The sequence below is a fragment of the Ostrinia furnacalis genome, unplaced genomic scaffold, assembly GCF_004193835.3.
Source record: "Ostrinia furnacalis isolate ACB-3 unplaced genomic scaffold, ASM419383v2 OfSCF4475, whole genome shotgun sequence".
NCBI classification, from domain to species: Eukaryota; Metazoa; Arthropoda; class Insecta; order Lepidoptera; family Crambidae; genus Ostrinia; species Ostrinia furnacalis.
In genome coordinates, this window is record NW_021134714.1 from 1 (window position 1) to 22,453 (window position 22,453).

Below are 22,453 nucleotides of genomic sequence, written 5' to 3' on the forward strand. Positions count from 1 at the left end.
ATAAAGCTATAATAATAAAAAATAATAAAGAGAAGAATTGAGAAATAGTAATATTAATGTAAATATATTAATTCATAAACAATGTCTTGCCTTGGATGGACTCAATTTCTTTGAACTGCAGAGTTCAACTTAATGTAAATTAATACACAATATGCTTGAACAGTAATCGAATTTAAGTTTTTAAGGTATAATATGCCTGTATCAGGTAATAATCTTTACAAAAACAATAAGTAATGATGTGAGACTAACCTAGCATGGATCTCCGTTTTTCAGCATAAATCTGTTCGTAAATGAAGACCCCGGCTGCTCCCACCAGGCCCACTATAGCTGCACCCATCATAGCTCTTGAGGACAGGAAATTGTTATTCATTTTGTAATTTTTAGGAATTCCACACCAACAAATTATTCAATGATATTTCATATAACAGCTGGTTATTTAACACCAAGAGGTGTAAAGATTCATGTTCTACGTTTGTAGAGTATTATCAATGATCACTGGTAAATAAAAATACAAAAATAAACACAAAATATGGTTTAAACCGCGTGTAAAACACAAAAAATACACTAAATGTCTTAATTAGTGTAGATAAATGCAATTCGCTGTGTGTTTGAATCGGCCGGCACGTAATTATTGTAAAGAATTTTTTAACTACAAATCCAAAGCCGGAATTATTAGAAATTCAGCGCATTTGCAAGTGAAATCGTATTTTTTTGATGTGACAATCAAAATATTTGTGTCAAATTTGACAGCCATAGACAATTTAGTCACAGATAAAAAATGTCTTTATCGGGATATCGGGCGTTTACACCTTACGATTTTTGATACCACGTTGCTGATCAAGCCTGTTATGGCTCATACCACATTGTTCAGCGCCATAAACCAACATTTGTATTTTAAAATGTTTTAAAACTAAAATCTGTCAAATAGTAAACGCCGTATTTCGTTGAAATTGGTGTTTTTGTCCAAAATTAAACTAAAATACTGTAAAATAAACAATATTTAGTCAATATTTTAAGTATAACCTATACGTAATCTCCTAACGCATAAGTAGTTTTAGTTTTCTGTATATTGTGAGTACTATTCCGTTTATTTTGCAATATCGTTGAGCGTGCATTTTTCACTTAACTTTTTGTGTTGATTTATTTTAAAGAAAATGAGTACTGGTCAAGAAGAAATGCCTCCAGCGAAGCCGGATGATGATGCAGAGACAAAATCTTCAAATGAAGCTGCTAAAATACCATCTACTGATGAAGTGGATCATTCTAAAGACCCATCCTTAGAAAAAAACGTTTTGAAACCTCTTGAAGATGCGAATAAAAACACAGATTCTGGCTTCAAAGATCTGGGTTCTGAATCTACTGAAAAGAAATCGAGTTCGGATAATACAGACGATAATAGTGAGTTTGAGTTGAAGTGGGATGACGATGAATCCAATGAACAAAGTGTTGGACCCTCAGAGAAGGTACAAGCTGGTGAGAACGATAAAACTAAGGCAGACGTAGACGGTACAACACTTAGTGGCACTGATATCATCGATGAAAATAAACTGCTTGAGAGCTCAACGTCAAACAATGAAGAAACCGCTAAGACTTCACTGTCAAACAGTACTGAAGAAAAAACTGCAATTACTGATGATGTTGGTGAGATAGTTGATGAAAATAAACTACTCGAAGGCCCGGAATCCGATGAAGTTGATGAAGAGAAATTGCTGCTCGAATCTGATGATAATAGAGATGATTCTCCTTCAAAGGATATACGAATAGAAGAGTCCGTTAAAACTGATATCCCTAAAACTAACGAGAAATTATTAACTTCTACAGAACCTGACGTTCCTCCTTTAGATCAAGCATCTAACGCTGCAACTGAAAATGTAACTTCCGACTCAGACTTTCAAGATGCCAAATCCAAAGATCCTTTGAGTAATGAAGAGCTAAAAGTAGATCCGTCAAAGATATTTGCCTGCGAGACCATCACTAAGTTAATAAACGAACATACATCACCGATTGATAGTCCAACGCCATCCTCCAGTTCTAATAACAGCTCCTCTATAGACACAACAGACGATATCAACACCGAACATGGATTAAATAAACCGGATATGATGCTAGAGATACCGACTCAAGAGATCATTGAACTTTTTGACGAGACAGATTCCATTTCTACTCAAAATGATGATGAGATGGAAGTTGACGATGCCAGTCCTAAAACAGCTACTGTAGATGATAAAAAACCTGTAGCAGAAGAAAAGTCTGATGTATTAATTCTAGAACCATCTGACATGTGTAAAGATTTGGATACTGATAATCAAAAAGGCTGTGATGAGTTTATCATTAAAGATGTATCAGAAGACGATTGGTGCGAAATAGAAAGGAAATTGGAAGGATTTGAAGATTCTTTTAAAGCTTCACAGCTAAACCAAAAGTCTAAAGAACCTGAAAAAGATGATGCCAAAGAAAGAGAGGGAAAAACAGAAGAGACTGAGAATTTACCATTGACAGATGCTCAAAAGATGGTAATAGAAACTGAGAACAAAGCATTGTTGAAAACGCTCCAGGATTCTATTCTAGACTCTACTGCCGAATTGACTTCTGCTTCAATGAACGTTGATGATGATGATGAGTCAACAAGCCATCTTGAAGATGAACTTTTAACAGAATCTCCAAAACCAGCCCAAGATATTGATACAGCAGTAAAAGAACTGGAAGATGCAGTGAAAGAACCAGAAAATGCTGTGGTATCAGAAACAGTATCACAATCTGCACCAAATACAACTCAAGAAGACATAATAAACAGTGGAAAAGAAATTAATGCAGACTCAAATTTAGATAACCAGAAACTGGATAGTAAGGCAGATAATATACCTTCAGAAGTAACACAGGAGATTCAATCAGAATCAAAAACGACACAGCCTAATATTGCCTCACCTAAAACTGATCAGCCTTCGAATAAAGATACAATAGAACTAGCAAATGAAACTAAAATTGATGACAAATTACCTACATCAAACATTGAAGATACCTCAGAAAGTTTAATTAAACAATCATCTACAGATGTGGCACTACCACTAGCAGAGCCTACCAAAACATGTTCACCAGCAGACCTAAATGATGATGAGGTTTCATCAACACAAGAACCTGTTAAAACTATATTACCATCCAAGTTAAGTGATAATGTTGACACTTCTATACCTATAGAAGAAGAAAAAGATACTTCTACAATAAAACCAGTAGATATTCAAGTGGCAGATAAGATAGAAGTTGATGTTAATCCTTCAGGATCTAAGTTACCCATGGAACTTGAAGCTAAAATTCAAGATGCTACTGTTCCACCATCGACAGCCAAGCCAAATGAAATTGAAGATACTCCATCAACTGCTGAAAACACTGAAAAGGATTCTAAACTTAAGGATTCAGAAGAACTAGTCAAACCAACTACAGTAGACGACAATACTTCAACAATTGATGATAAGACTTCAACAACTGATGAAAAGACTTCAACTACTGATGATAAGGCTTCATCAACAAATGATGCCAAGATTTCAACAGTAGAAGCAGAACCAACAAAAGTGGTTGTATCACCAGAAGGGTCAGAAGTCACTAAAGCACAACCATCTCTTGTCACAATGGACGTAGAATCAACAAATGAGGATCAAACAAAAACTATTGAGCAATCCCCAACCCCACCAAAAGACAGTGAAGGATCCAAAATGCCTGATGAAAATGCCCAGCAATCAATGGAAATTCATCAGTCAACAGAAGTTCAAGTTCCTCTAACAACAACTAATGCCTCTTCAACTGAAGAATCTGCAGAAAAGACAGTCAAAGAATCAGCGATGGAAGTTGATTCAATAACATCAGTAGTTGAAACCCCAGCAATTGCAAAAGACAATGAACTGTCCAATTCAAAGCCAGAGTCTACTGTTGATAATATTGAATCATCTTCAAAGGTACTTCAACCATCAACTTCTGCAAATCTTGAATTATCACCAAAGGAACCCCAATCATCAACTTCTGATGTAGCTCCAACATCTAAACATGATGATGAAACGCCTTCTACATCAAAAACTGATGATGAAACGCCTTCTACGTCAAAAACTGATGTTGAACCATCAACATCAGCAGAAAATACAAAACCAGTATCAGACCCGGATTCCGATGAAGTCACAGAAACATCTGACAGTCTAGGCCTGTTGGCTGAGTCGTCACGGGTGATGGAAGACGACGACGATCAGGATGACGACGACGACGCCGATAACGATGCTGATGACGACGATGATTATGATCCAGAAGATGGTAAGTACTTTAAACTTGTTTTACTTCCTTTTAGAGTCTTCTGCCTGCGCTGGTAGGGTAAAAAGATTATGAGACATGTAGAGGCTCCTTAAGAGTGCAAACCTCCTAAACCAGTAGTTTTCAACCTGTGGGTCGCGACCCCCTGGGGGGTCGCGAAGCGCAGGGCCGATCACTGACGTTTGTCAACAAAATGGTGCTTGACTCTTGAGATAGGCTAAATTACACCATATTGTTAATGACATTGAGCATTTTTTTTTAAATGCCTTCTCGAAGTAAAACTTCTGTACGTAGTACTTATTATTATTCTGTGACTATACTTAAATTATTATTTTAGTTTCTTTTGATCACTTTTGAATACACAGTAAACAGTCAATTTTGCCGTTTTCACATACGAAGGCCCCTTAATCAAAACGCTGTAATGTGCGCACTTCCATACATGGTCATACTATGGTTATAACGGTTTCTGGTTTTGGTTACGGTGCGGATAAGAGCGTCGTGCGACTACTGACCGCCTCGAGTTGATACGGCTACGATCCGTTTCAGTTAAGTGTGCTTCGTGATTAAAAGCAAATATTTGACTTCCAGAAAGCAGTAACCAAATGACAGCAGAGCATTCCGAAGATTCGAACGCTCCCTTCTCGGAGACTGAAGCAAAGCAAGATCCTTGCATAGAATCTCCTGGTGAAGAAAAGGTGGAGTTCAGTTTTGCCATCAGCGATGTGTTTAGCAAGCAAGAAAAGGAAATCGAAGAGACAGATGCTGTGCAAGATCAGATTGAGGATCAGATTCAGGATGTGAGTATCAGAGAAATTACATCTTTAGTCTGTTTTTTTTATCCACAACGAGGAAGCTCTTGGCCTGTATCTCACCTGATGGTAAGTGATGATCAAGCCGAAGGTGGAAGCGAGCTTCGCCTGGAATCCTCAACCACAGAGGAACTGGCTATCTTACCTCCAACTGCCTGAACACAACAATGCTGTTAACATTGTTGTTATGGCGACAGACTTAGGTAAGATGGTGGTAGCTAGCCACCCTACCACCAACCGAATTGAACAGAAAAATTTGCCCCTACTGAGAATCGAACCCGGGACCTCTGCATCTGAAGTAGGTGGTCTTACCACTAGACCACAGAGGCGGTTGGCGGTTATGAATCGTGGCGTGATAGCCTATAAACCTTCTGATAAATGGTCTACCCTGAACAAAAATATTATCAGAATATTTACCTGCCTATAAAAAAACAAAAGCATGATATTTATGTTACATTTTTTTATCAGGATATCGAAGTGACAGCAGATGAAGTGGCTGTGGCAACCATAGACGATGTAGAGGCAACCATAGACGATGTAGAGGCAACCATAGACGATGTAGAGGCAACCATAGACGATGTAGAGGCAACCATAGACGATGTAGAAGCAACCATAGACGATGTGCAAGCTGCAGACGACACGAACATAGAGCAAAAGGAAGAGGATAAAGTAAGTATACTTCTGAATTCGTCAGTGCCAGATTAATCCCTAAGCAAAAGCATTAGACTAGTGGCCTAATTTTCATGTATTTTGACAGTCAAGATCTCGCTAATATCTAACGATTAAATTAATAAAACATGGATGACCGCTTCTAAGGCAAAATAAAAGACTGCTCCGCTGCCCGCATCCAGGCTCTTCCCGCGACCTTTACCAGATCGTCGGTCCACCTAGTAGGAGGCCTTCCCACGCTACGTCTTCCACCTCATGCATATGTAGGAAGTGAGTCGGACAGAATGAATTAATAAGGCAGAGATATCAAGATATAGCTATTTTTATTAATTATAAGAACAGCAATTTAATCAATGGTAGTGATTCAGTAATTAGTCTTAATTAAGTAGCGTACAGCTAACACTTCAATTGTGGCCAATGCTCAGGCTTTAGCCACAAGTGACTTTATTTTAATCCCAACTAATATTATAAATGCGAAAGTAACTCTGTCTGTCTGTCTGTCTGTCTGTCTGTCTGTCTGTTACGCTTTCCCGCTTAAACCTCGCAACCGATTTTGATGAAATTTGGCATAGAGATAGTTTGAGTCCCGGGAAAGAACATAGGATAGTTTTTATCCCGGTTTTTGAAACAGGGACGCGCGCGATAAAGTTTTTCTGTGACAGACAAAATTCCACGCGAGCGAAGCCNGTTCGCGATCGGGCCGTATCGAGCGCATAAGGCGCCCGATCAGTGGCGAACCCAACTAGAGGGTTGTCCACCGCGGTGTTGGACCAAAGTCCAGCCTACGGCGGGCTCACTCTAGTGGGCCCGATCGAGGGACTGCCTGCTCCGTCGCTGCGCGCTCGATTTATACCCGTTGCAAAACAACCGTAGTGGAGGTGGGGGAAAAGTGAAAGGCCCTTGCTCTGACGTTGTACGGTGCAGCTGTTGTTTACGAGTTTGTAACAAGTTCGGCGTGCGATGACGCCGCCGTCATATCTTTAATGCTGAGTCAGCCTGTCCTATAANTGCTTGCTCTGACGTTGTACGGTGCAGCTGTTGTTTACGAGTTTGTAACAAGTTCGGCGTGCGATGACGCCGCCGTCACATATAAGTCTGAAATAGCCTGTTATGACCTTATCTGTCAGATAAACAACAACGTTGAGTTGCACAGATCTTAGTCGTTACCGGACTAATTAATTTACTTATTAAATAGCGCTTATGTCAGATATCTGGTACTGGTTCCATAAGCTTAACTTTACCTGACAGATTAATTCCTGATAGGCTATCAAGGACTTTATTAGTAAGATGAAGTAGGCCCTTAGTATTATAACACATTAAACTATACGTAAAAGTTATCTGACAGATAAGTTCCTGATAAACTATCAGGGACTATATCTGCAAGATAAAACTTGTCCTTAATATTATGAAATATTTTACAGGATGAATCCAACAAGCAAGCTGATATAGAAACAGTTAAACTGTCAGATACGTCAGATAACGAGGCCGAAAACGAGTCTATGTTGAAGAAACTACTTGGTAATGATGAAAAAGGTAAGCTGTCATTCTAATTTGAACCTTAACACGTTGTGTTCTTGTCAAGAATTTAGTGAAATTGCAGAAGAAGATGGGTAGAAGTATCATTTGTGGCCACTTAAAATTTAAATGTGTATAAATTCCAAAAGTTAAAAAAAAATTGATACATTTTTATAAATGAAACATACTAAATAATAATAAATTGATAATTTTATAATGCTTTAAAATATTAGTAAAATTTTAAACGGCGCAAAGATACAGTGCTTATAACTGGTACTTCTACCCTATACCTTTTTTACTATGAACCTTATGATCTTATAATATGGTTCAGAATCCGATAAAATACAAGTATATTAACGCCCGTATTCACAAACATTACTATGAGGTCTCACAGTGCGCGTGGACGCACAGGGTGACACACAGAGCTCTATTCAACGCTGTGCGTTCGATTTGCTGCTTCATTTAAGCAAGCATCGTTTGTGAATACCGGCGTTATTCAGGCTATAGTCTGGTCCGTGAGCACGTAGAATTTTGTCCAATGACCCCAAGCTACCCATCCTTATCGCTCGCGCGTAATTATGTCGCTGTCGCGCTCGCACACTCACTGCGGGCGCCCGTCGCACAGTCGCGACAGCAATGTAATTACGCACGATAAGGATGGGTAGCTTGGGGTCATTGGACAAAATTCTACGTGCTTACGGACCGGGCTTTAGAAGAATCTCAAATGAAATCTAACAAAATGTTTCATTCAGAAGCTGCAAAAGAAGAATTTGTCGATAAAACAGAACAGAAGAATGAAGAGCCATCTGGAAGTGATATGAATATCGTTGAGTTGGAAGAAAGTTCTTCTGAGGATGGTAAGAAACAAAAAAATATTACTATTCATCTTATACTCTTAGAATAGTGTTGCTAACTATCGATAGTTGACCTCAAAAAATATTTTGGATATTGATAGTGCTGTTAATATTGTTATGTGCAATAGTATCGATAACAAACTATCAATAAAATAATTAAAACTGAACTTGAACAATTTATCGATAAAAAATATAGCTCAAAATGCCCATGCGGCCAGCGCTTCCCTGCTACCTTTATGATATCGTCGGTCCACCTTGTAGGTGGACGTCCCACGCTGCGATTATATACATAAATTTTGTTTTTACAGACATACAAGAAGTGAAAAAGGCTTCCAAATCAGAAAAAAGCACGCTCATAACAGTAGACGGTTTAAACATTACCATACCAGGGTGCGTGGAAGTGAGCAATGTGAAGGTCGCCCATACACCAAACGTGGAGAAAGAAGCAGTGATCCAGGGTACTGATGATAAGGTAGGTCAAAAGTCACAAAGACTTCTATCATCAGGTCATTTAAGGACGTCGCACACTTATCAACCCAGAAAGGGCGTAACCGTACCGTACGTAGCCGGTCAGTATTCTTTGTATGAAATTCCTTACTTAAACGCACACTTAGGCCCAGAACACACGATGAAACGCAATTGCAACGAAACTGCATCTAAGTTTCTGCCATAGATTCCGTTGAGAGACCACACATGACGCGACCAGTTTGAAACCGGTTTGAAATGCAACTCAAAAGTAACTAGAAGTTGCAGTTTCGTTGCAATTGCGTTTCACCGTGTGTTCTGGGCCTTATCCGCACCACATCGGTACACGCCTCACCTCGCGATTGTCAGCGCGCGAAATGCGATACGGTGTTGATCCCTTTCCGAGTTGGTAAGTATGCTATGACCTTTAGTCTCCACTGCAGGAGCACGACCCACTAAAAATCAGAAGCAAATGGTTTGGTGTACTGTACATCAAGCACCAAGCTTGGGGCCAGTCAAAAAAAGTGGATAAGGTCGCCACTCGAAAACTTTTCTGCCCAACGGCCATCAGCTCTACGAGCTATGTGCCCCGCCCATAGCTATTTGAATTAAAGATTTTCTAATTTTCAGACATCTGCAGAGAAGCCTAAACCAAAGTTCAGCCTGGAAATTTTCAGTCTAGATTCAGATGAGGAAGACAGTGGTGAGTTTGGGTTATTAACCTAATAAATTATACAAAGCGAAACTAGGGTACACTATAGTTCTAACGCTTAACTCAGTGACTGAGGTATGAGCGGCACGGGAGGGGTTTTTGTAACGTCAAACGTCAGCGAGACTTCAGATTTATGCTCTAAGTTAAAATAAAAATTACTATTAAATAGTACAGTCACGGAATGAAAAGGTTCGTCAGTTTTCAAATTGATTCCTTCAACGAATCGCGAGCACATATTACCTTTTGAAACTATGTTACAGAATAATCTCGAGTTAGAGAAAATAATCTTTAACTGTTCGTCAGTAAAGTTCAAAATTATTCAGATCAAAGTTGTTTGACGATTTATCTTGTCAAGAAGATTATTATGATTGATAAACTAAAACCTTCTTGTTGGTTCAACCTGCCATTATTATTTCTTTTAAATAAAAAAAAAACTATTGTCAATTGGTCAATGTCATCATTGCATTGCACTGATGGGATAGAAAAATAAACAAGCAAAACCTTATTCGTTAGCAAACGTCATATTTATTTAAATGTTAGCAGCACTGTTTCTTGCACTGTTATGTTGGCAGGTTTGACTCTTACAGTACCTAGTGCAAGCGAAAACCGACACTAAGGTGACGAACCTTTTCATTCCGCGACTGTACTTCAAGTCTGGTCGCCGAGCACGTAGAATTTTGTTCAATGACCCCAAGCTACCCATCCTTATCGCTCGCGCGCAATTATAGTCGGAACAGGGCGCCCGCAGTGAGTGTGCGAGCGCGACAGCAATATAATTACGCGCGAGCGATAAGGATGGGTAGCTTGGGGTCATTGGACAAAATTCTACGTGCTCGGCGACCAGACTATACAAATCGTCAAATATTTTGCTCTTAAGGATCCTCTACATGTCTCATTTTTTTTTACCTTATACTACCCTACACTGACACTATAATACCACACAGTTTCTCCTACGGATCTCATTTCCGATTTGTTTTCTAATTAAACTAACTTTGTCTTTATTTATTTCCCAGCACCAACCCCAGCCGTGGACCAAAAGCCCACAGAAGATAAAAGCATACCTAAAAAGTGCATAAACATGACTTGTACGTCCACAAGTAGTTCATACTATAAAGCCGACGCGTCGTGTGTTGCGTATTACAAAGCACAGAAGAAGAAAAAAGCATTGGTCTGTGCGCAGTGTGCTGACGTTGTTGTGAAACGGAATGAGGTAATATAGGCTCTATTTTTAGTGTGTTTAAGCTCAAAATGCTTTAATGGCCAGTTTATAAAGTTAGAAAATCGACGCAAAATGTGTTTTCACTTAAGGCAAAAGAAGTAAGGTGATTTGAGACTTATAGACAAGTGTCTTTAGGCTCAAATTGCGTAATTCTTGTCTTCTTGTGCTAAAAAGCTCAGAGAAAAAAGGCTTTAGTCTGTTCATAGTATGCTGACGTCGTCGTGAAACGGAATGAGGTAATTTGAGTCCTATTGTAGTGCAGTAAAGCTCAAACTTATCATCTTTATTGATCAGATTATTTTACTTCAAAGCTGAATAGTATTTTTTTAGTGCACTGGAGAAAACTTGTTAACTAAGCGTCACTGTAACGGTGGCGTAACGTACAGTCAGCGTGAAATAGTTCGTCACACCCAAAGTGGCCAAAAATTGACAACACAACCTTATGTCAATTGCAATAAAGACGTGTTGCGAACTTCTTGCCTACTTTGGGTGTCACCAACTATTTGACGCTGACTGACGCGTAAGAATCTAGTACGAAACATTTGGGCTTTTTTTTTGGACTATCCTGCGGATTTATTGCCGCGGTGATTCTGCCAATGTCAAGTGACATTTAGGCTGGGTTGCACCATCTTACTTTAACTTTGACAAACGTCAAAAATCTGTCAAACTCCATACAAAAAGCACCGGTTATCGTCATAATTACTGTCAAAATAAGATGGCGCAACTCAACCCTTAGTACATCAGTGAAACGTGATATAAATAAATAATATGGGAATTCGAAACTTATGTATAAGTGTTTTAGGCTCAAAATGCATTCACTCTCCACTCGCACTAATTTTGATCAGTTTCAAACCCTATACAGTATCCCATGCTTTTCATTACAGCGCCTAATCCAAGGCATCAAAGACCTAACTCCGCTCCTGAATATGGACACCATAAAAGCAGCGGCAGACGTGGTGGAATTATCCGACTCAGAATCTGAGGATGAAGATACTACTGAACCGGAGACTTTGGGCGAAACTGGTGCTAGGTGAGTGGGGTGATTTTGTACCCCAAAAAACTTATTCGTTTCAGCAAAATCACGTTCACCGCTGGATAAAAGCCTCCCCCAAATATTCCTGTAACGACTGGTGTAGATAGTGCCATCCACTCGGACGCACCCCACCATTCTTCCGAATGTTTGAGTGTTATCGGTACACGCGAATGCTCCATGAGTGCACACGCACACTACAGTAATGCCTTACGGCTTGCTCGGACCACACTCCCCGCACCCCGCGCGACCGGGACCACACATTGCTGGGGCGCGCCCGAGTGGATGAAACGATCTATACTGCGCTGCTCGCATCCAGGTACTTCCCGCGACCTTTGCCAAATCGTCGGTCCACCTAGTGGGAGGCCTGCTCACACTACGTCTTCCGGCTCGTAGTCACCACTTGAGAACTTTTCTGCCTGCTATTAGCTCTTATCTCAATAAAGTTGTCATAAGAGATTTTTTTTGTAAATAGACTTTTATAAAGCGCTAAAACTTTTATAAAAGGCTTTTATAAGACGCGTAAGCGTCCCAGTATTATTTTAACTTTACCTCAGCTTTGGGACAATGTATAAGCCAGTGATGAGAAGAAGCAGTACAAGAAACTAAAGTAAACAATGCTCAAAATCTAAACACCCATTTAGAGTTTGAAATTGAATGAAGTTTTGATTTTCGTTCAGTAATATGGGGGGCTATGCAATGCTAGGTGTTTCTTTACGTGATCGAATCAGAAATAAGGAGATCCGTAAACTAAAGTCGCTGACATAGTCCAACGGATTAGCAAGCTGAAGTGGCAATGGGCAGGGCACATAGTACGCAGAACTGACGGCCGATGGAGCAGCAAGATTCTGGAGTGGAGAACACGTACCGGAAAGCGCAGCGTAAGATTTCCACCCACATTAGGTGGACCGACGAACTCATAAAGGTAGCAGGAAGGCGCTGGATGCCGGCCGCCACCAACCGGCCATTGTGGAAATCATTGGGGGAAGCCTATGTTCAGCAGTGGACGTCCTGTGGCTTAATGATGATGACGATGACGACGCTGATTAATATGGTCCTACCTAAGGTTACTAAGTTTGCTAAATCATTATGGTTCTGGGGTGGTTGTGTACCCCAAGTAATCCAGTGGGGTGGCAGCGCACCCCATTGAACCCAGTGCGGTAATTTTGTTATCTCTTACCTTGCAGTTTGGTAGAAGCCAGTCTAGCTCAACTGATTAATGCAACGTGGGACAAATTCCGTATGGATTCGAGGTTGCACGATGCTGAGGTAGAAATGACTAAAGAAATGGAGAAATTGCAAGGCAAGTATTAATATAAACCTTCGTTTCAGTCGAATAACGTCCACTGCTGGACAAAGGCCTTCCTCAAGGATTTCCACAAAGACCGGTCCTGCGCCGCCTGCATCTAGGCACTTCCCGCGACCTTCACCAGATCGTCGGTCCACCTAGTAGGAGGCCTGCCTACACCACGTCTTCCGGCTCGTTTATTAAACCTTAGCGTCTAATAATATTGTATTCACAAACATTACTATGAGGTCTCACATTGCGCGTGGACGCACAGGGTGACTCTATTAGACGCTGTGCGTTCGATTTGCTGCTTCACTAAAGCAAGCATCGTTTGTAAATACGAGCGTGAGTGGGGTATCTCTGCACCCCAATTTAAACACTTTTCTTCTTCCAGAGGAAGGCGACAAAATCAAAGCAATGCTGAACGAATGCCAAGTAGCCACGGACAAATTGAGGAACGATTTGTACGCTACTTTTGAGTACCAGAGACGTGAGAGAGACGCCATCATAATATGCGACACTCCTCTAAGCAAAGTAAGTATCCATTCATCCGTTATTCAAATCAAATCAAATAATTTATTCAGTACTTAAACCCTTTCCAGGGCGTTTAAACACGTCCCAAATATAGCTTGCTCTACCACCACTTCGGGACAACATATGGGCTGATACTGAGAAGAAGTGGCGGAAGAAACTCTTAACTCAGTCACCTTTGTCAGCCTGTTTTTCAGCTAGATACAGCAAATACATTATGCAAGATATGTAATAAGTGCGAGCTATAATTTTTTTAACGTTATGGACCCACTAGCTTTCCGCCCGCGGCTTCGCCCGCGTGGAATTTTGTCTGTCACAGAAAAACTTTATCGCGCGCGTCCCTGTTTCAAAAACCGGGATAAAAACTATCCTATATTCTTTCCCGGGACTCAAACTATCTCTATGCCAAATTTCATCAAAATCGGTTGCGAGGTTTAAGCGGGAAAGCGTAACAGACAGACAGACAGACAGACAGAGTTACTTTCGCATTTATAATATTAGTTGGGATATATAGTTGGGATTTCTAAAAAGTCTGTTAACGTGTTAACTTATTGTTACATGATTTACTGGGCTGTTAAAGATATCGATCGTCCTAAACACGTTAGCGGGTGTTAAACCACTAACGGACTGTCAAACTGTCAAAATCAAGATTGAAGTTTCATACTATAGCCCAACGACTCTGAAACGTCAAGTGGCAAAAATCAAAATCTAACAACCCAGTATTGATAATAGCGCCCTCCGTAAATGTCACAATTTTAATAGTTGTCCAACGCGGCAAAAATCGGTACTACTAGACTAAGAGCTGGTGAACGCCAGACCTACGTCATTTTATAAAAGCTGAAAGTTTGTCAGCGTATGCTCCCAATATAGGCTATAATGTTGGTGAATCATGAAGTTTGAGCCATTGTGTTTTTGGCAGCTATCCTAAAAAAAACTGTCTGGCAAGGAGTTGGAACTGTCAAAACTGTCTGGCTGAAATACTACTTTTAATTATAATAATTAGAAGTAGTTTCCTCATCATCATCATCATCATTTCAGCCACAGGACGTCCACTGCTGAACATAGGCCTCCCCCAATGCTTTCCATGTTGATCGATTGGTAGCGGCCTGCGTCCAGCGCTTCCCTGCTACCTTTACGATGTCGTCGGTCCACCTTGTAGGTGGACGTCCCACGCTGCGTTTTCCGGTACGCGGCCTCCACTCCAGAACCTTGCTGCCCCATCGACCGTCAGTTCTGCGTACTCACTCTCTACACCCTCACTATAGGCCTTATACAGAAGCTCAAAGTTGCACAGCGTGCTATGGAGAGGGCTATGCTTGGTGTTTCTTTGCGAGATCGAATCAGAAATGAGGAGATCCGTAAACGAACCAAAGTCGCTGACATAGCCCGACGGATTAGCAAGCTGAAGTGGCAATGGGCAGGGCACGTAGTACGCAGTTTCCTCATCAGCCAGAAAATAATCCAGTATTGATAATAGCGCCCTCCTGTCATGCCATAGCTGGGACGGTTCAGTGTTTAGACAACTAGATATTAGAACATTTAAGATATTCTAGAAAATAAGTTGAGAGATAATTAATAAATGATATTTTCGTTTCAGTACTCGTGTTTGGAGTATGCAGTTCATCAAAGCTCAGGGCAAGTCCCTATGCCGGAGGTAAGGAATATTCCTATTAACACAGAATAATAATAAGTACTACGTACAGAAGTTTTACTTCGCGAAGGTATTTAAAAAAATGTATGCTCAATTTCATTAAAAATATGGTGTAATTTAGCCTGTCTCAAGAGTCAAGCACCATTTTGTTGACAAACGTCAGTGATCGGCACTGCGCCGAAGCTATAGGGCTGACTTCGGTAAAATGATGTGACGTGAGGTGCCAAACTGCGGAAAATGGCGGAGGAAATACATGAATTATCATGAATAATATTAACTACTTATTTACCTCTCAGTGTCTTGAGGCAACTTAAAAAAGTACATTCTGTGTTTTTATTATTATTTAGGCAGTTAAACACTGCACAGTATTTAGTACACCATTTTCTTTATTTTCTTCCATCATACACAAGAATACGCGTGCGTGAGTCAATGTTCGCTCGTATGTGAGGCCTTGTCGAATAGTATCCTGTAGGTGGGCCATCGTGCGTGTTTTGTTTTCGATGTAAACTCGCGGAGATGAACAGGCCTGCTATTAGTGAAATCCTATCTTAGGCTGAGTTGCACCACCTTATTTTAACCTTAACAATAACCATGACCAATGGATGCAGGCCGCTACCAACCGTGCGATGTGGAAGTCATTGGGGGAGGCCGATGTTCAGCAGTGGACGCCCTGTGGCTGAAATGATGATGATGAATAACAAATTCAAATTCAAACATTTATTACATAGAATAGGTATTTTACATATGAGGTCTTATAATATAATTTACACAGTGCTTACTATTCTGCTAACATTTTTAGCATGCAAAATGGTCATTAAAAAGTCATTAATGTTGAAGATACAGCAGTCTATCAGCCAATTTTTGAGATTTCGTATCATTGCATTAGTTGACCCTGTCTTAAATATCTCTGGGATTTTATTATAAATTTTTATGCACATACTGTAGCAGCTTTTTTTGTATAGCGGGGTTTTTGGAGAAAAAATTATTACAAGTCTGCTTGGAAATCTAGTATTTCTTGGGTATATATCCCTTGCCCTTAAAAATTACCTTAAAAATGACCGGTGCTTTTTGTATGGACTTTGACAGATTTTCTTTTTGACGTTTGTCATAGTTAAAGTAAGATGGTGCAACCCAGCCTTAATGTTATAAACTAGCCTCTGCCCGCGACTTCGTCCGCGTGGAATAGTTACTTGTCTTAGCGTGATGATATTAGCCTAAAACCTTCCTCGATAAATGGGCTATCCAACACAAAAATATTTTTCTAACCGGACCAGTAGTTCCTGAGATTAGCGCGTTCAATCTTACTCATCAGCTTTATGAATGAGTTGCACCACTTAACTCTGACCGTAACTTTAACAATAACCGGTGCTTTTTGTGTGGAGTTTAACAGATTTCTGACGTTTGTTAAAGTCAAAGTAAAAACATTACTATGAAGTCTCACAGTGCGCGTGGACGCACAGGGTGACACACGAACCAATCACATAGCGCTATTCAACGTTTGTGCATTCGATTTGCTACTTCACATAAGCAAGCATCGTTTGTGAATACGGGCGAAGCTCTTCAGCTTTAAATGTACTGTTTTGTCCCCAGAATAGGGTAAAGCGCCGTATGTCGTCCGCCAACGAAGTGCCGGCCAAACGACCGGCCATACCGCTCGGGTACTCGTCGCTAGATGGTGACACTGCGCAGCCTCAAATTCAGACCCAGACGCAGGTTTGTTTTATTTATTGCTAGCTGTTCCTATGACTTTGTTCGTGATAACACCATACGGGGTGTCCCAAAATTGGAGTCCCACTGACACTGGAGGTGGCCGAGTCTAAGACGCATCGAACAAGCTTAATATGTCCATTAAAAAGTTTCATAAGTTTTAAGATATGACCAATTTTATTTATTCATTTCCATCGAAAAGTTTGATGAGTTTTGAAATATGACTCTTATTAGTTATTTTTAGAAATGGACTTAGTATATTTGTTAGATGCGTCTTAAGCTCATTTACCTCTGGTGTCAGTGTGACGTGCAAATTTTGGGACAACCTGTATATGTAGGTAGGTACACTCAGCCTCAAATAGTTCGTAACACCTAAAGTAGCCAAAAAGTTCGCAACACGTCTTTGTTACGATTGAAATAAGGTTGTGTTGCCAACTTTTTGACCACTTAGGGTGCCACGAACTATTTGACATGACTGTACTTGAGATATGAATAAATAGATTTTATTGAACTACAAGAAAACTGGTAATTTTAAGAAGTACAGAATTTTTGTCGACGGATACTTTAATAAAATGGTTTTTTTTGTAGGAAAATCCGCCAGCACCTACTATAGAAACTACCAAACAAGATGATGATGTGAGTAACTGATCTATCTATCTGCATAATAATAATACTTTCTCAAGTTTTGAGATTACTGAAATTTTAAGGTTCAAGTTTACAGCGGCCGGTATTTTCAAGGATTTTTAAACCCTTCACTCTTAACTGTATCGTTTCATTATTATTGTAGTGTGCGAATAATCTTTAGTACAACGCAAGCTATGTACACTGTTTATACTTAAAACGTCAACTGCATGACATAATATGTCATATTATTGCTGTCACGATTCGCGAGAAATGTGTTCTGTTTTTGGGCATATTGCTGCGACACTGGCCACGCCCCCTTTTCACATCTCCCTTTATTTTTTGTGATGTGCTTTAAACACTACCTTTTCCCCCACAGAAAGACATAGCGGTTCTGAAAGTATCAGTGGAAGCAGCACCCTCAGACTTGCCTCCCCCGGGAGAATTAGTCCCGCCTCCCTTGAGAGCGGGACTTTGTGTGTATGCGATGCGAAATTCCTTCGGCTGCTGGATCAGGAGCAAAGTGTTGGAGGTCAACGGGAAGAGCTCGGTGGCTGGGGTGAGTACTCGATGGACCGACGACCTCTAGCAATAATTCTGTCGCGGGGGTAACGGACTTTGCCAACCTCTCGTTCCCACCGCTGCAACTCCTGTGTATCCAGGATCTACAACTTGACCGCCAATAACCCAACCAGTGAAGGTCAAGTTTGTCCCGGGGGAAAGTTCAACTGTCCTTGGCTGTAAGTAACGGTTACTCGATGGACTGACGACCTAAACAAGGCAGCTAGTAGAGATAACAAAGTGTTTAGAGACAGCGGTCTTTAACATACTGGTTTATAGAATCAAGGGTCCCTCCTTTTTTTCTCAAAAAGGGTCATACCATAAAGTTAATGTTCTTTCGGAACAGAGCAACAACCATGAGCTGTCAAACAAAACCATTTTGGATGACACTTTGAGTCATTTTTGTGTCAGTGGTCAGAATTATTTCACTGTGTTTTACCAATCAATCACCGAACCAGTCACCACATTTCTGAAGCACTACTTCTCATAAATATCCACCATTTCACGTAAAATCTGAAAAAATATCAGCGTGCCAATAAGGCCCAGAACACACAGTGAAACGCAATTGCAACGAAACTGCATCTTCTAGTTACTTTTGAGTTGCATCTAAGTTTCTGATATTGATTCCGTTGAGAGACCACACATGACACGACCAGTTTGAAAGCGGTTTGAAATGGTCGCGTCGTGTGTTTTCTCTCAACGGAATCTATGGCAGAAACTTAGATGCAACTCAAAAGTAACTAGAAGTTGCAGTTTCGTTGCAATTGCGTTTCACCGTGTGTTCTGGGCCTAAGTGCTAACGACATGTCAAATAGTTGCAAAAAACGGTTCTGTTTTTATTACACAGTGTTGCTGCTAGTGACATGTCGCTTGCTCAGTTCTTTATTTATTTTATTTTTCTTTATTCAGAAAACCACAGCTCCTTATAATATTAATACTGACAGGTATTTTTATACTTCTTAGAGTAGGCGCACACCGTTGATTTTTCGTCGGCCGATAGTTTAGTCGGGCAGTTGATCAGTATGGGCATGTATGAGAGTGCGCACACTACGCCGTTTCGATTTGGCCGATTCTTCATACAATTTAATATCGGGCACAACTATCGGCCAACTAAAAATCAACGGTGTGCGCCTACTCTTACAGCCAATAATTCTTTGTTGCTCTATTCCGCTAGGTACATTAATTTTATGGGTCATACAAAGCCAGCGGTCGTCTATACCCCTGCAGTGGAGACTAAATGACCTGATGATGATGATTGTAGCAGGAAGGCGCTGGACGCGGGCCGCTAATCGATCAACATGGAAATCATTGGGGAAGGCCTATGTTCAGCAGTGGACGTCCCATGGCTGAATTTTATTTTATTCACAACGAGTTAGCTCTTGGCCTGTATCTCACCTAATGGTAAGTAATGATCAGGCCGAAGGTGGAAGCGAGCTTCACCCGGAATCCTCAAACACGGAGGAACTGGCTATCTTACCTTCAACTGCCGGAACAACATAACAGTGCTGTTAACATTGTTGTTATGGCGACAGACTTAGGTAAGATGGTGGTAGCTAGCCAGGCGGACTTAGAACAAGCCCTACCACCAACCAAACCGAACCGAAATAATCGGGACCTCTGCGTCTGAAGCAGATGGTTTTACCACTAGACCACAGAGGCGGTATTTAAATGATGATGATGATTGTTTTCCTTTCAGATGTCACAATCGTTCACGATGTGTCGTGTGAAGTACGACCACAAGCCAAAAGGCAGCAGTCGTCTGTTTCCAGCACGATGTTTGGCTTATAACGAGCCGGCGAATGTCAGACTTACTATAGGTCAGTATTATTGGTAAAATGTAAAATTATATTTATTTAAAGTAAGTGCTCTTTCAAGTTAGATGTTTTGAGCATAAGGCTCACGACGTGCTCACAGACGAGCGATGTTATGTCGGCGACTGCTTGCTAGGGATGTTATAGATATGTAGTTACGGTTACGGATATTTTTTTATTTCGGATATCCAAAAGTTTCGGTTACGGTTACGGATATCTGTGCTTTAGAATGCAATTATCCGAAACTTTTTAATCGGTTACGGTTTCGGATATTTTTTTATTTCGGATATCCGAAAGTTTCGGTGACGGTTACGGATATCCATAACATACTAGCTGCTTGCGACGGTCAGCGACTGTCGGCGACTCGTGCCTTTTGCTCTCATGACATGTTGACACTCTTGACTATACATTAGTGTCTGCCTGTCTCCGAGAGTCGCGAGTCGCGATGCGTTGGCGAACGATCGTCTAATTTGAATATGTCGTCGGGTACTGTCTGAACCGGCGACTAAAGTCCGGTCCAAAACGTCTTATTTGATGGCTCTAAAGGCGGTTCGCGCTGCGACAGAGACAAGCGACCGAAACGAGAAACCGCGACCGTTACTTGGCTTTAGGCAACGAGACAGAGACCTAAGTCAAATAACGGTCGCAGTCTCCCGTCTCGGTCTCCTATGACGCAAACCCGCTACCTTTAGGCTGCTTCTCCAGAAGATATATGCGAGGAATATGAGCGGTGCTAAAGTCCGGTCGCCGAGCACGTAGAATTTTGTCCATTGACCCCAAGCTACCCGTCCCACGCGACTGTGTGACGGGCGGCCGCAGTGAGTGTGCGAACGCGACAGCAGTATAATTACGCACGAGCGATTAGGATGGGTAGCTTGGGGTCATTAGACGAAATTCTACGGGCTCGGCGACCGGACTCTAGAATTTGTAGCAATGCTGTGAAACTACGTATATTAATACTAATAATCGTCTTTAGGCACAAGAATCATCGCTCTCTTCAAAGACGCGCAGAATCCGCTGAAAAAGGACGCCTTCTACTCCGGAATCATTGCAGAGGTTCCCAACCCGGTCAACAACTACAGGTGAGATTGAAATAGACGTTGTCACCACCAATCAATGAGGGTTAGACGGGAGGTCCAAATGCTGCATGATTGGTTATTTTTGACATGACATTGACAGATATGTCAAAATCCACTAATCATGCAGCATTTGGACCTCCCGTCTACGTATTTCCATCTGGCGGACTTTTCAATCGCGAAAACCCTCATTGACGTGCTTTTTAAAACTGGTAAAACGAGACTCCCATAGATTCTGTGTGGCAATACAAGCAAGTAACGTCACTATTTTGTCAACTCAATTAAACTACTTTTTTAATTATAATGCAGCCAAAAATCTTAATTTACAGGTAATTTAAAATTAATTAAGTTTCTGAGACCAGAATGATTTCGAATTATTGGGGAATGGTGTCAAATAGTCTATTGTAGACTCAAAGCTTTCTTTTTGTTAATGGCAATCAAAAAGTGGGATGTCCACCCACAAGGTTGACAGTCTACCTCATAAAAGTAGCAGGAAGGCGCTGGATGCAGGCCGTTACCAACCGGCGTATCTGGAAATCATTGGGGTAGGCCTATGTTCAGCAGTGGACATCCTGTGGCTAAAGCGATGATGATGATCAAAAAGTTTAAAATTCACACTATTTTTCACAGGCGTACTTTAATTTTGTAGAGATAATGAAAAGGGCATTGTTGCCACAGTTTAAAATTACCTAATTTACGTAATTTTCTTCTTTACTTTATATTTCTTACATAATTTGATTTCATTTGACATCCTAAGGGGCCATCTATAAGTTACGTACACATTAAGGGGCGTGGAATGTGTGGGAGGGGTCCTTTTCTTGACGTCACATTTCAAAATCTTATGCCTCTTTTTGATTTAGCAAAAACATTTCACAACACACAGTCATGTAAATTATTGTTTTATATAAATTACCACAAACTGTTGTAGAACTACCCATTCATAAATTCAAAGCACATATTAAAAGTACCTTAATGAAAAAGGGCTACTATAAAGTCGATGATTATTAAAAAGATAAAAATGTTTGGGATACGTTTCTGCCTAGCTCGCATAAATATTTATAACTTTGTACATTTTAAAGCCTGTAAACCTTTGAAAAAGAGGCTGACAATAGTGACTGAGTTTCTTGCGCTGCTTCTTCTCAGCACTGGCCCATTTATTGTCCTGAAGCAGTGGTAGGGTTAATACTGGGACGTGTAAAAGTGCCTTTTAAGCCTATTTACAGAAATAAATGAGTTTTAATGAGTTTTTAGCTGGAGATCCTTGGGGCAGGCCTGTGTTCAGCAGTGAAATGATGATGATGATTGTGTTTCAGATACCTGGTATTCTTCGACGATGGTTACGCTCAGTATGTGCGTCATCGAGACACGCGAGTCGTTTGTGAGAGTTCCGCGCTAGTGTGGGAGGAGGTATTTATTTATTTATCAACTAAACTATACTAATACTAGCTGACCCAACTTTGTAATTTTTATTTATACAAACCATTTCTTTCAGCGGTGAGGAATAGGTTTGTCTGGACCTTCTCTGGACTATGACAAGTATTTAAAAATCAAAATCAGCTAGTGCCATATAAATAGGTTTTATATTTACTTAACTTTGTGTTGATATTTCAATCGTCAGATATCTTCTAACTAAGGAATAAACTT

General features: G+C 40.6%; 1 protein-coding gene across 1 annotated transcript in view; it reads left to right on the forward strand.

Moving 5' to 3' along the window:
• Positions 1–925: 925 nt before the first annotated feature.
• Positions 926–22,453, forward strand: part of egg (SET domain bifurcated histone lysine methyltransferase eggless) — a 50,288-nt gene continuing 28,760 nt past the window's right edge. Inside the window, exons 1-19 of the mRNA XM_028314002.1 lie at positions 926–1,071; positions 1,152–4,293; positions 4,879–5,087; positions 5,568–5,768; positions 7,190–7,301; positions 8,036–8,140; positions 8,446–8,609; positions 9,233–9,305; positions 10,328–10,524; positions 11,418–11,563; positions 12,751–12,866; positions 13,246–13,385; positions 14,980–15,036; positions 16,624–16,746; positions 17,329–17,376; positions 17,741–17,920; positions 19,619–19,739; positions 20,710–20,815; positions 22,123–22,216. Coding sequence (XP_028169803.1) covers positions 1,155–4,293; positions 4,879–5,087; positions 5,568–5,768; positions 7,190–7,301; positions 8,036–8,140; positions 8,446–8,609; positions 9,233–9,305; positions 10,328–10,524; positions 11,418–11,563; positions 12,751–12,866; positions 13,246–13,385; positions 14,980–15,036; positions 16,624–16,746; positions 17,329–17,376; positions 17,741–17,920; positions 19,619–19,739; positions 20,710–20,815; positions 22,123–22,216 — 5,331 coding nt within the window. The 5' untranslated portion in view covers positions 926–1,071; positions 1,152–1,154. The remainder of the gene's footprint in view (positions 1,072–1,151; positions 4,294–4,878; positions 5,088–5,567; positions 5,769–7,189; positions 7,302–8,035; positions 8,141–8,445; positions 8,610–9,232; positions 9,306–10,327; positions 10,525–11,417; positions 11,564–12,750; positions 12,867–13,245; positions 13,386–14,979; positions 15,037–16,623; positions 16,747–17,328; positions 17,377–17,740; positions 17,921–19,618; positions 19,740–20,709; positions 20,816–22,122; positions 22,217–22,453) is intronic.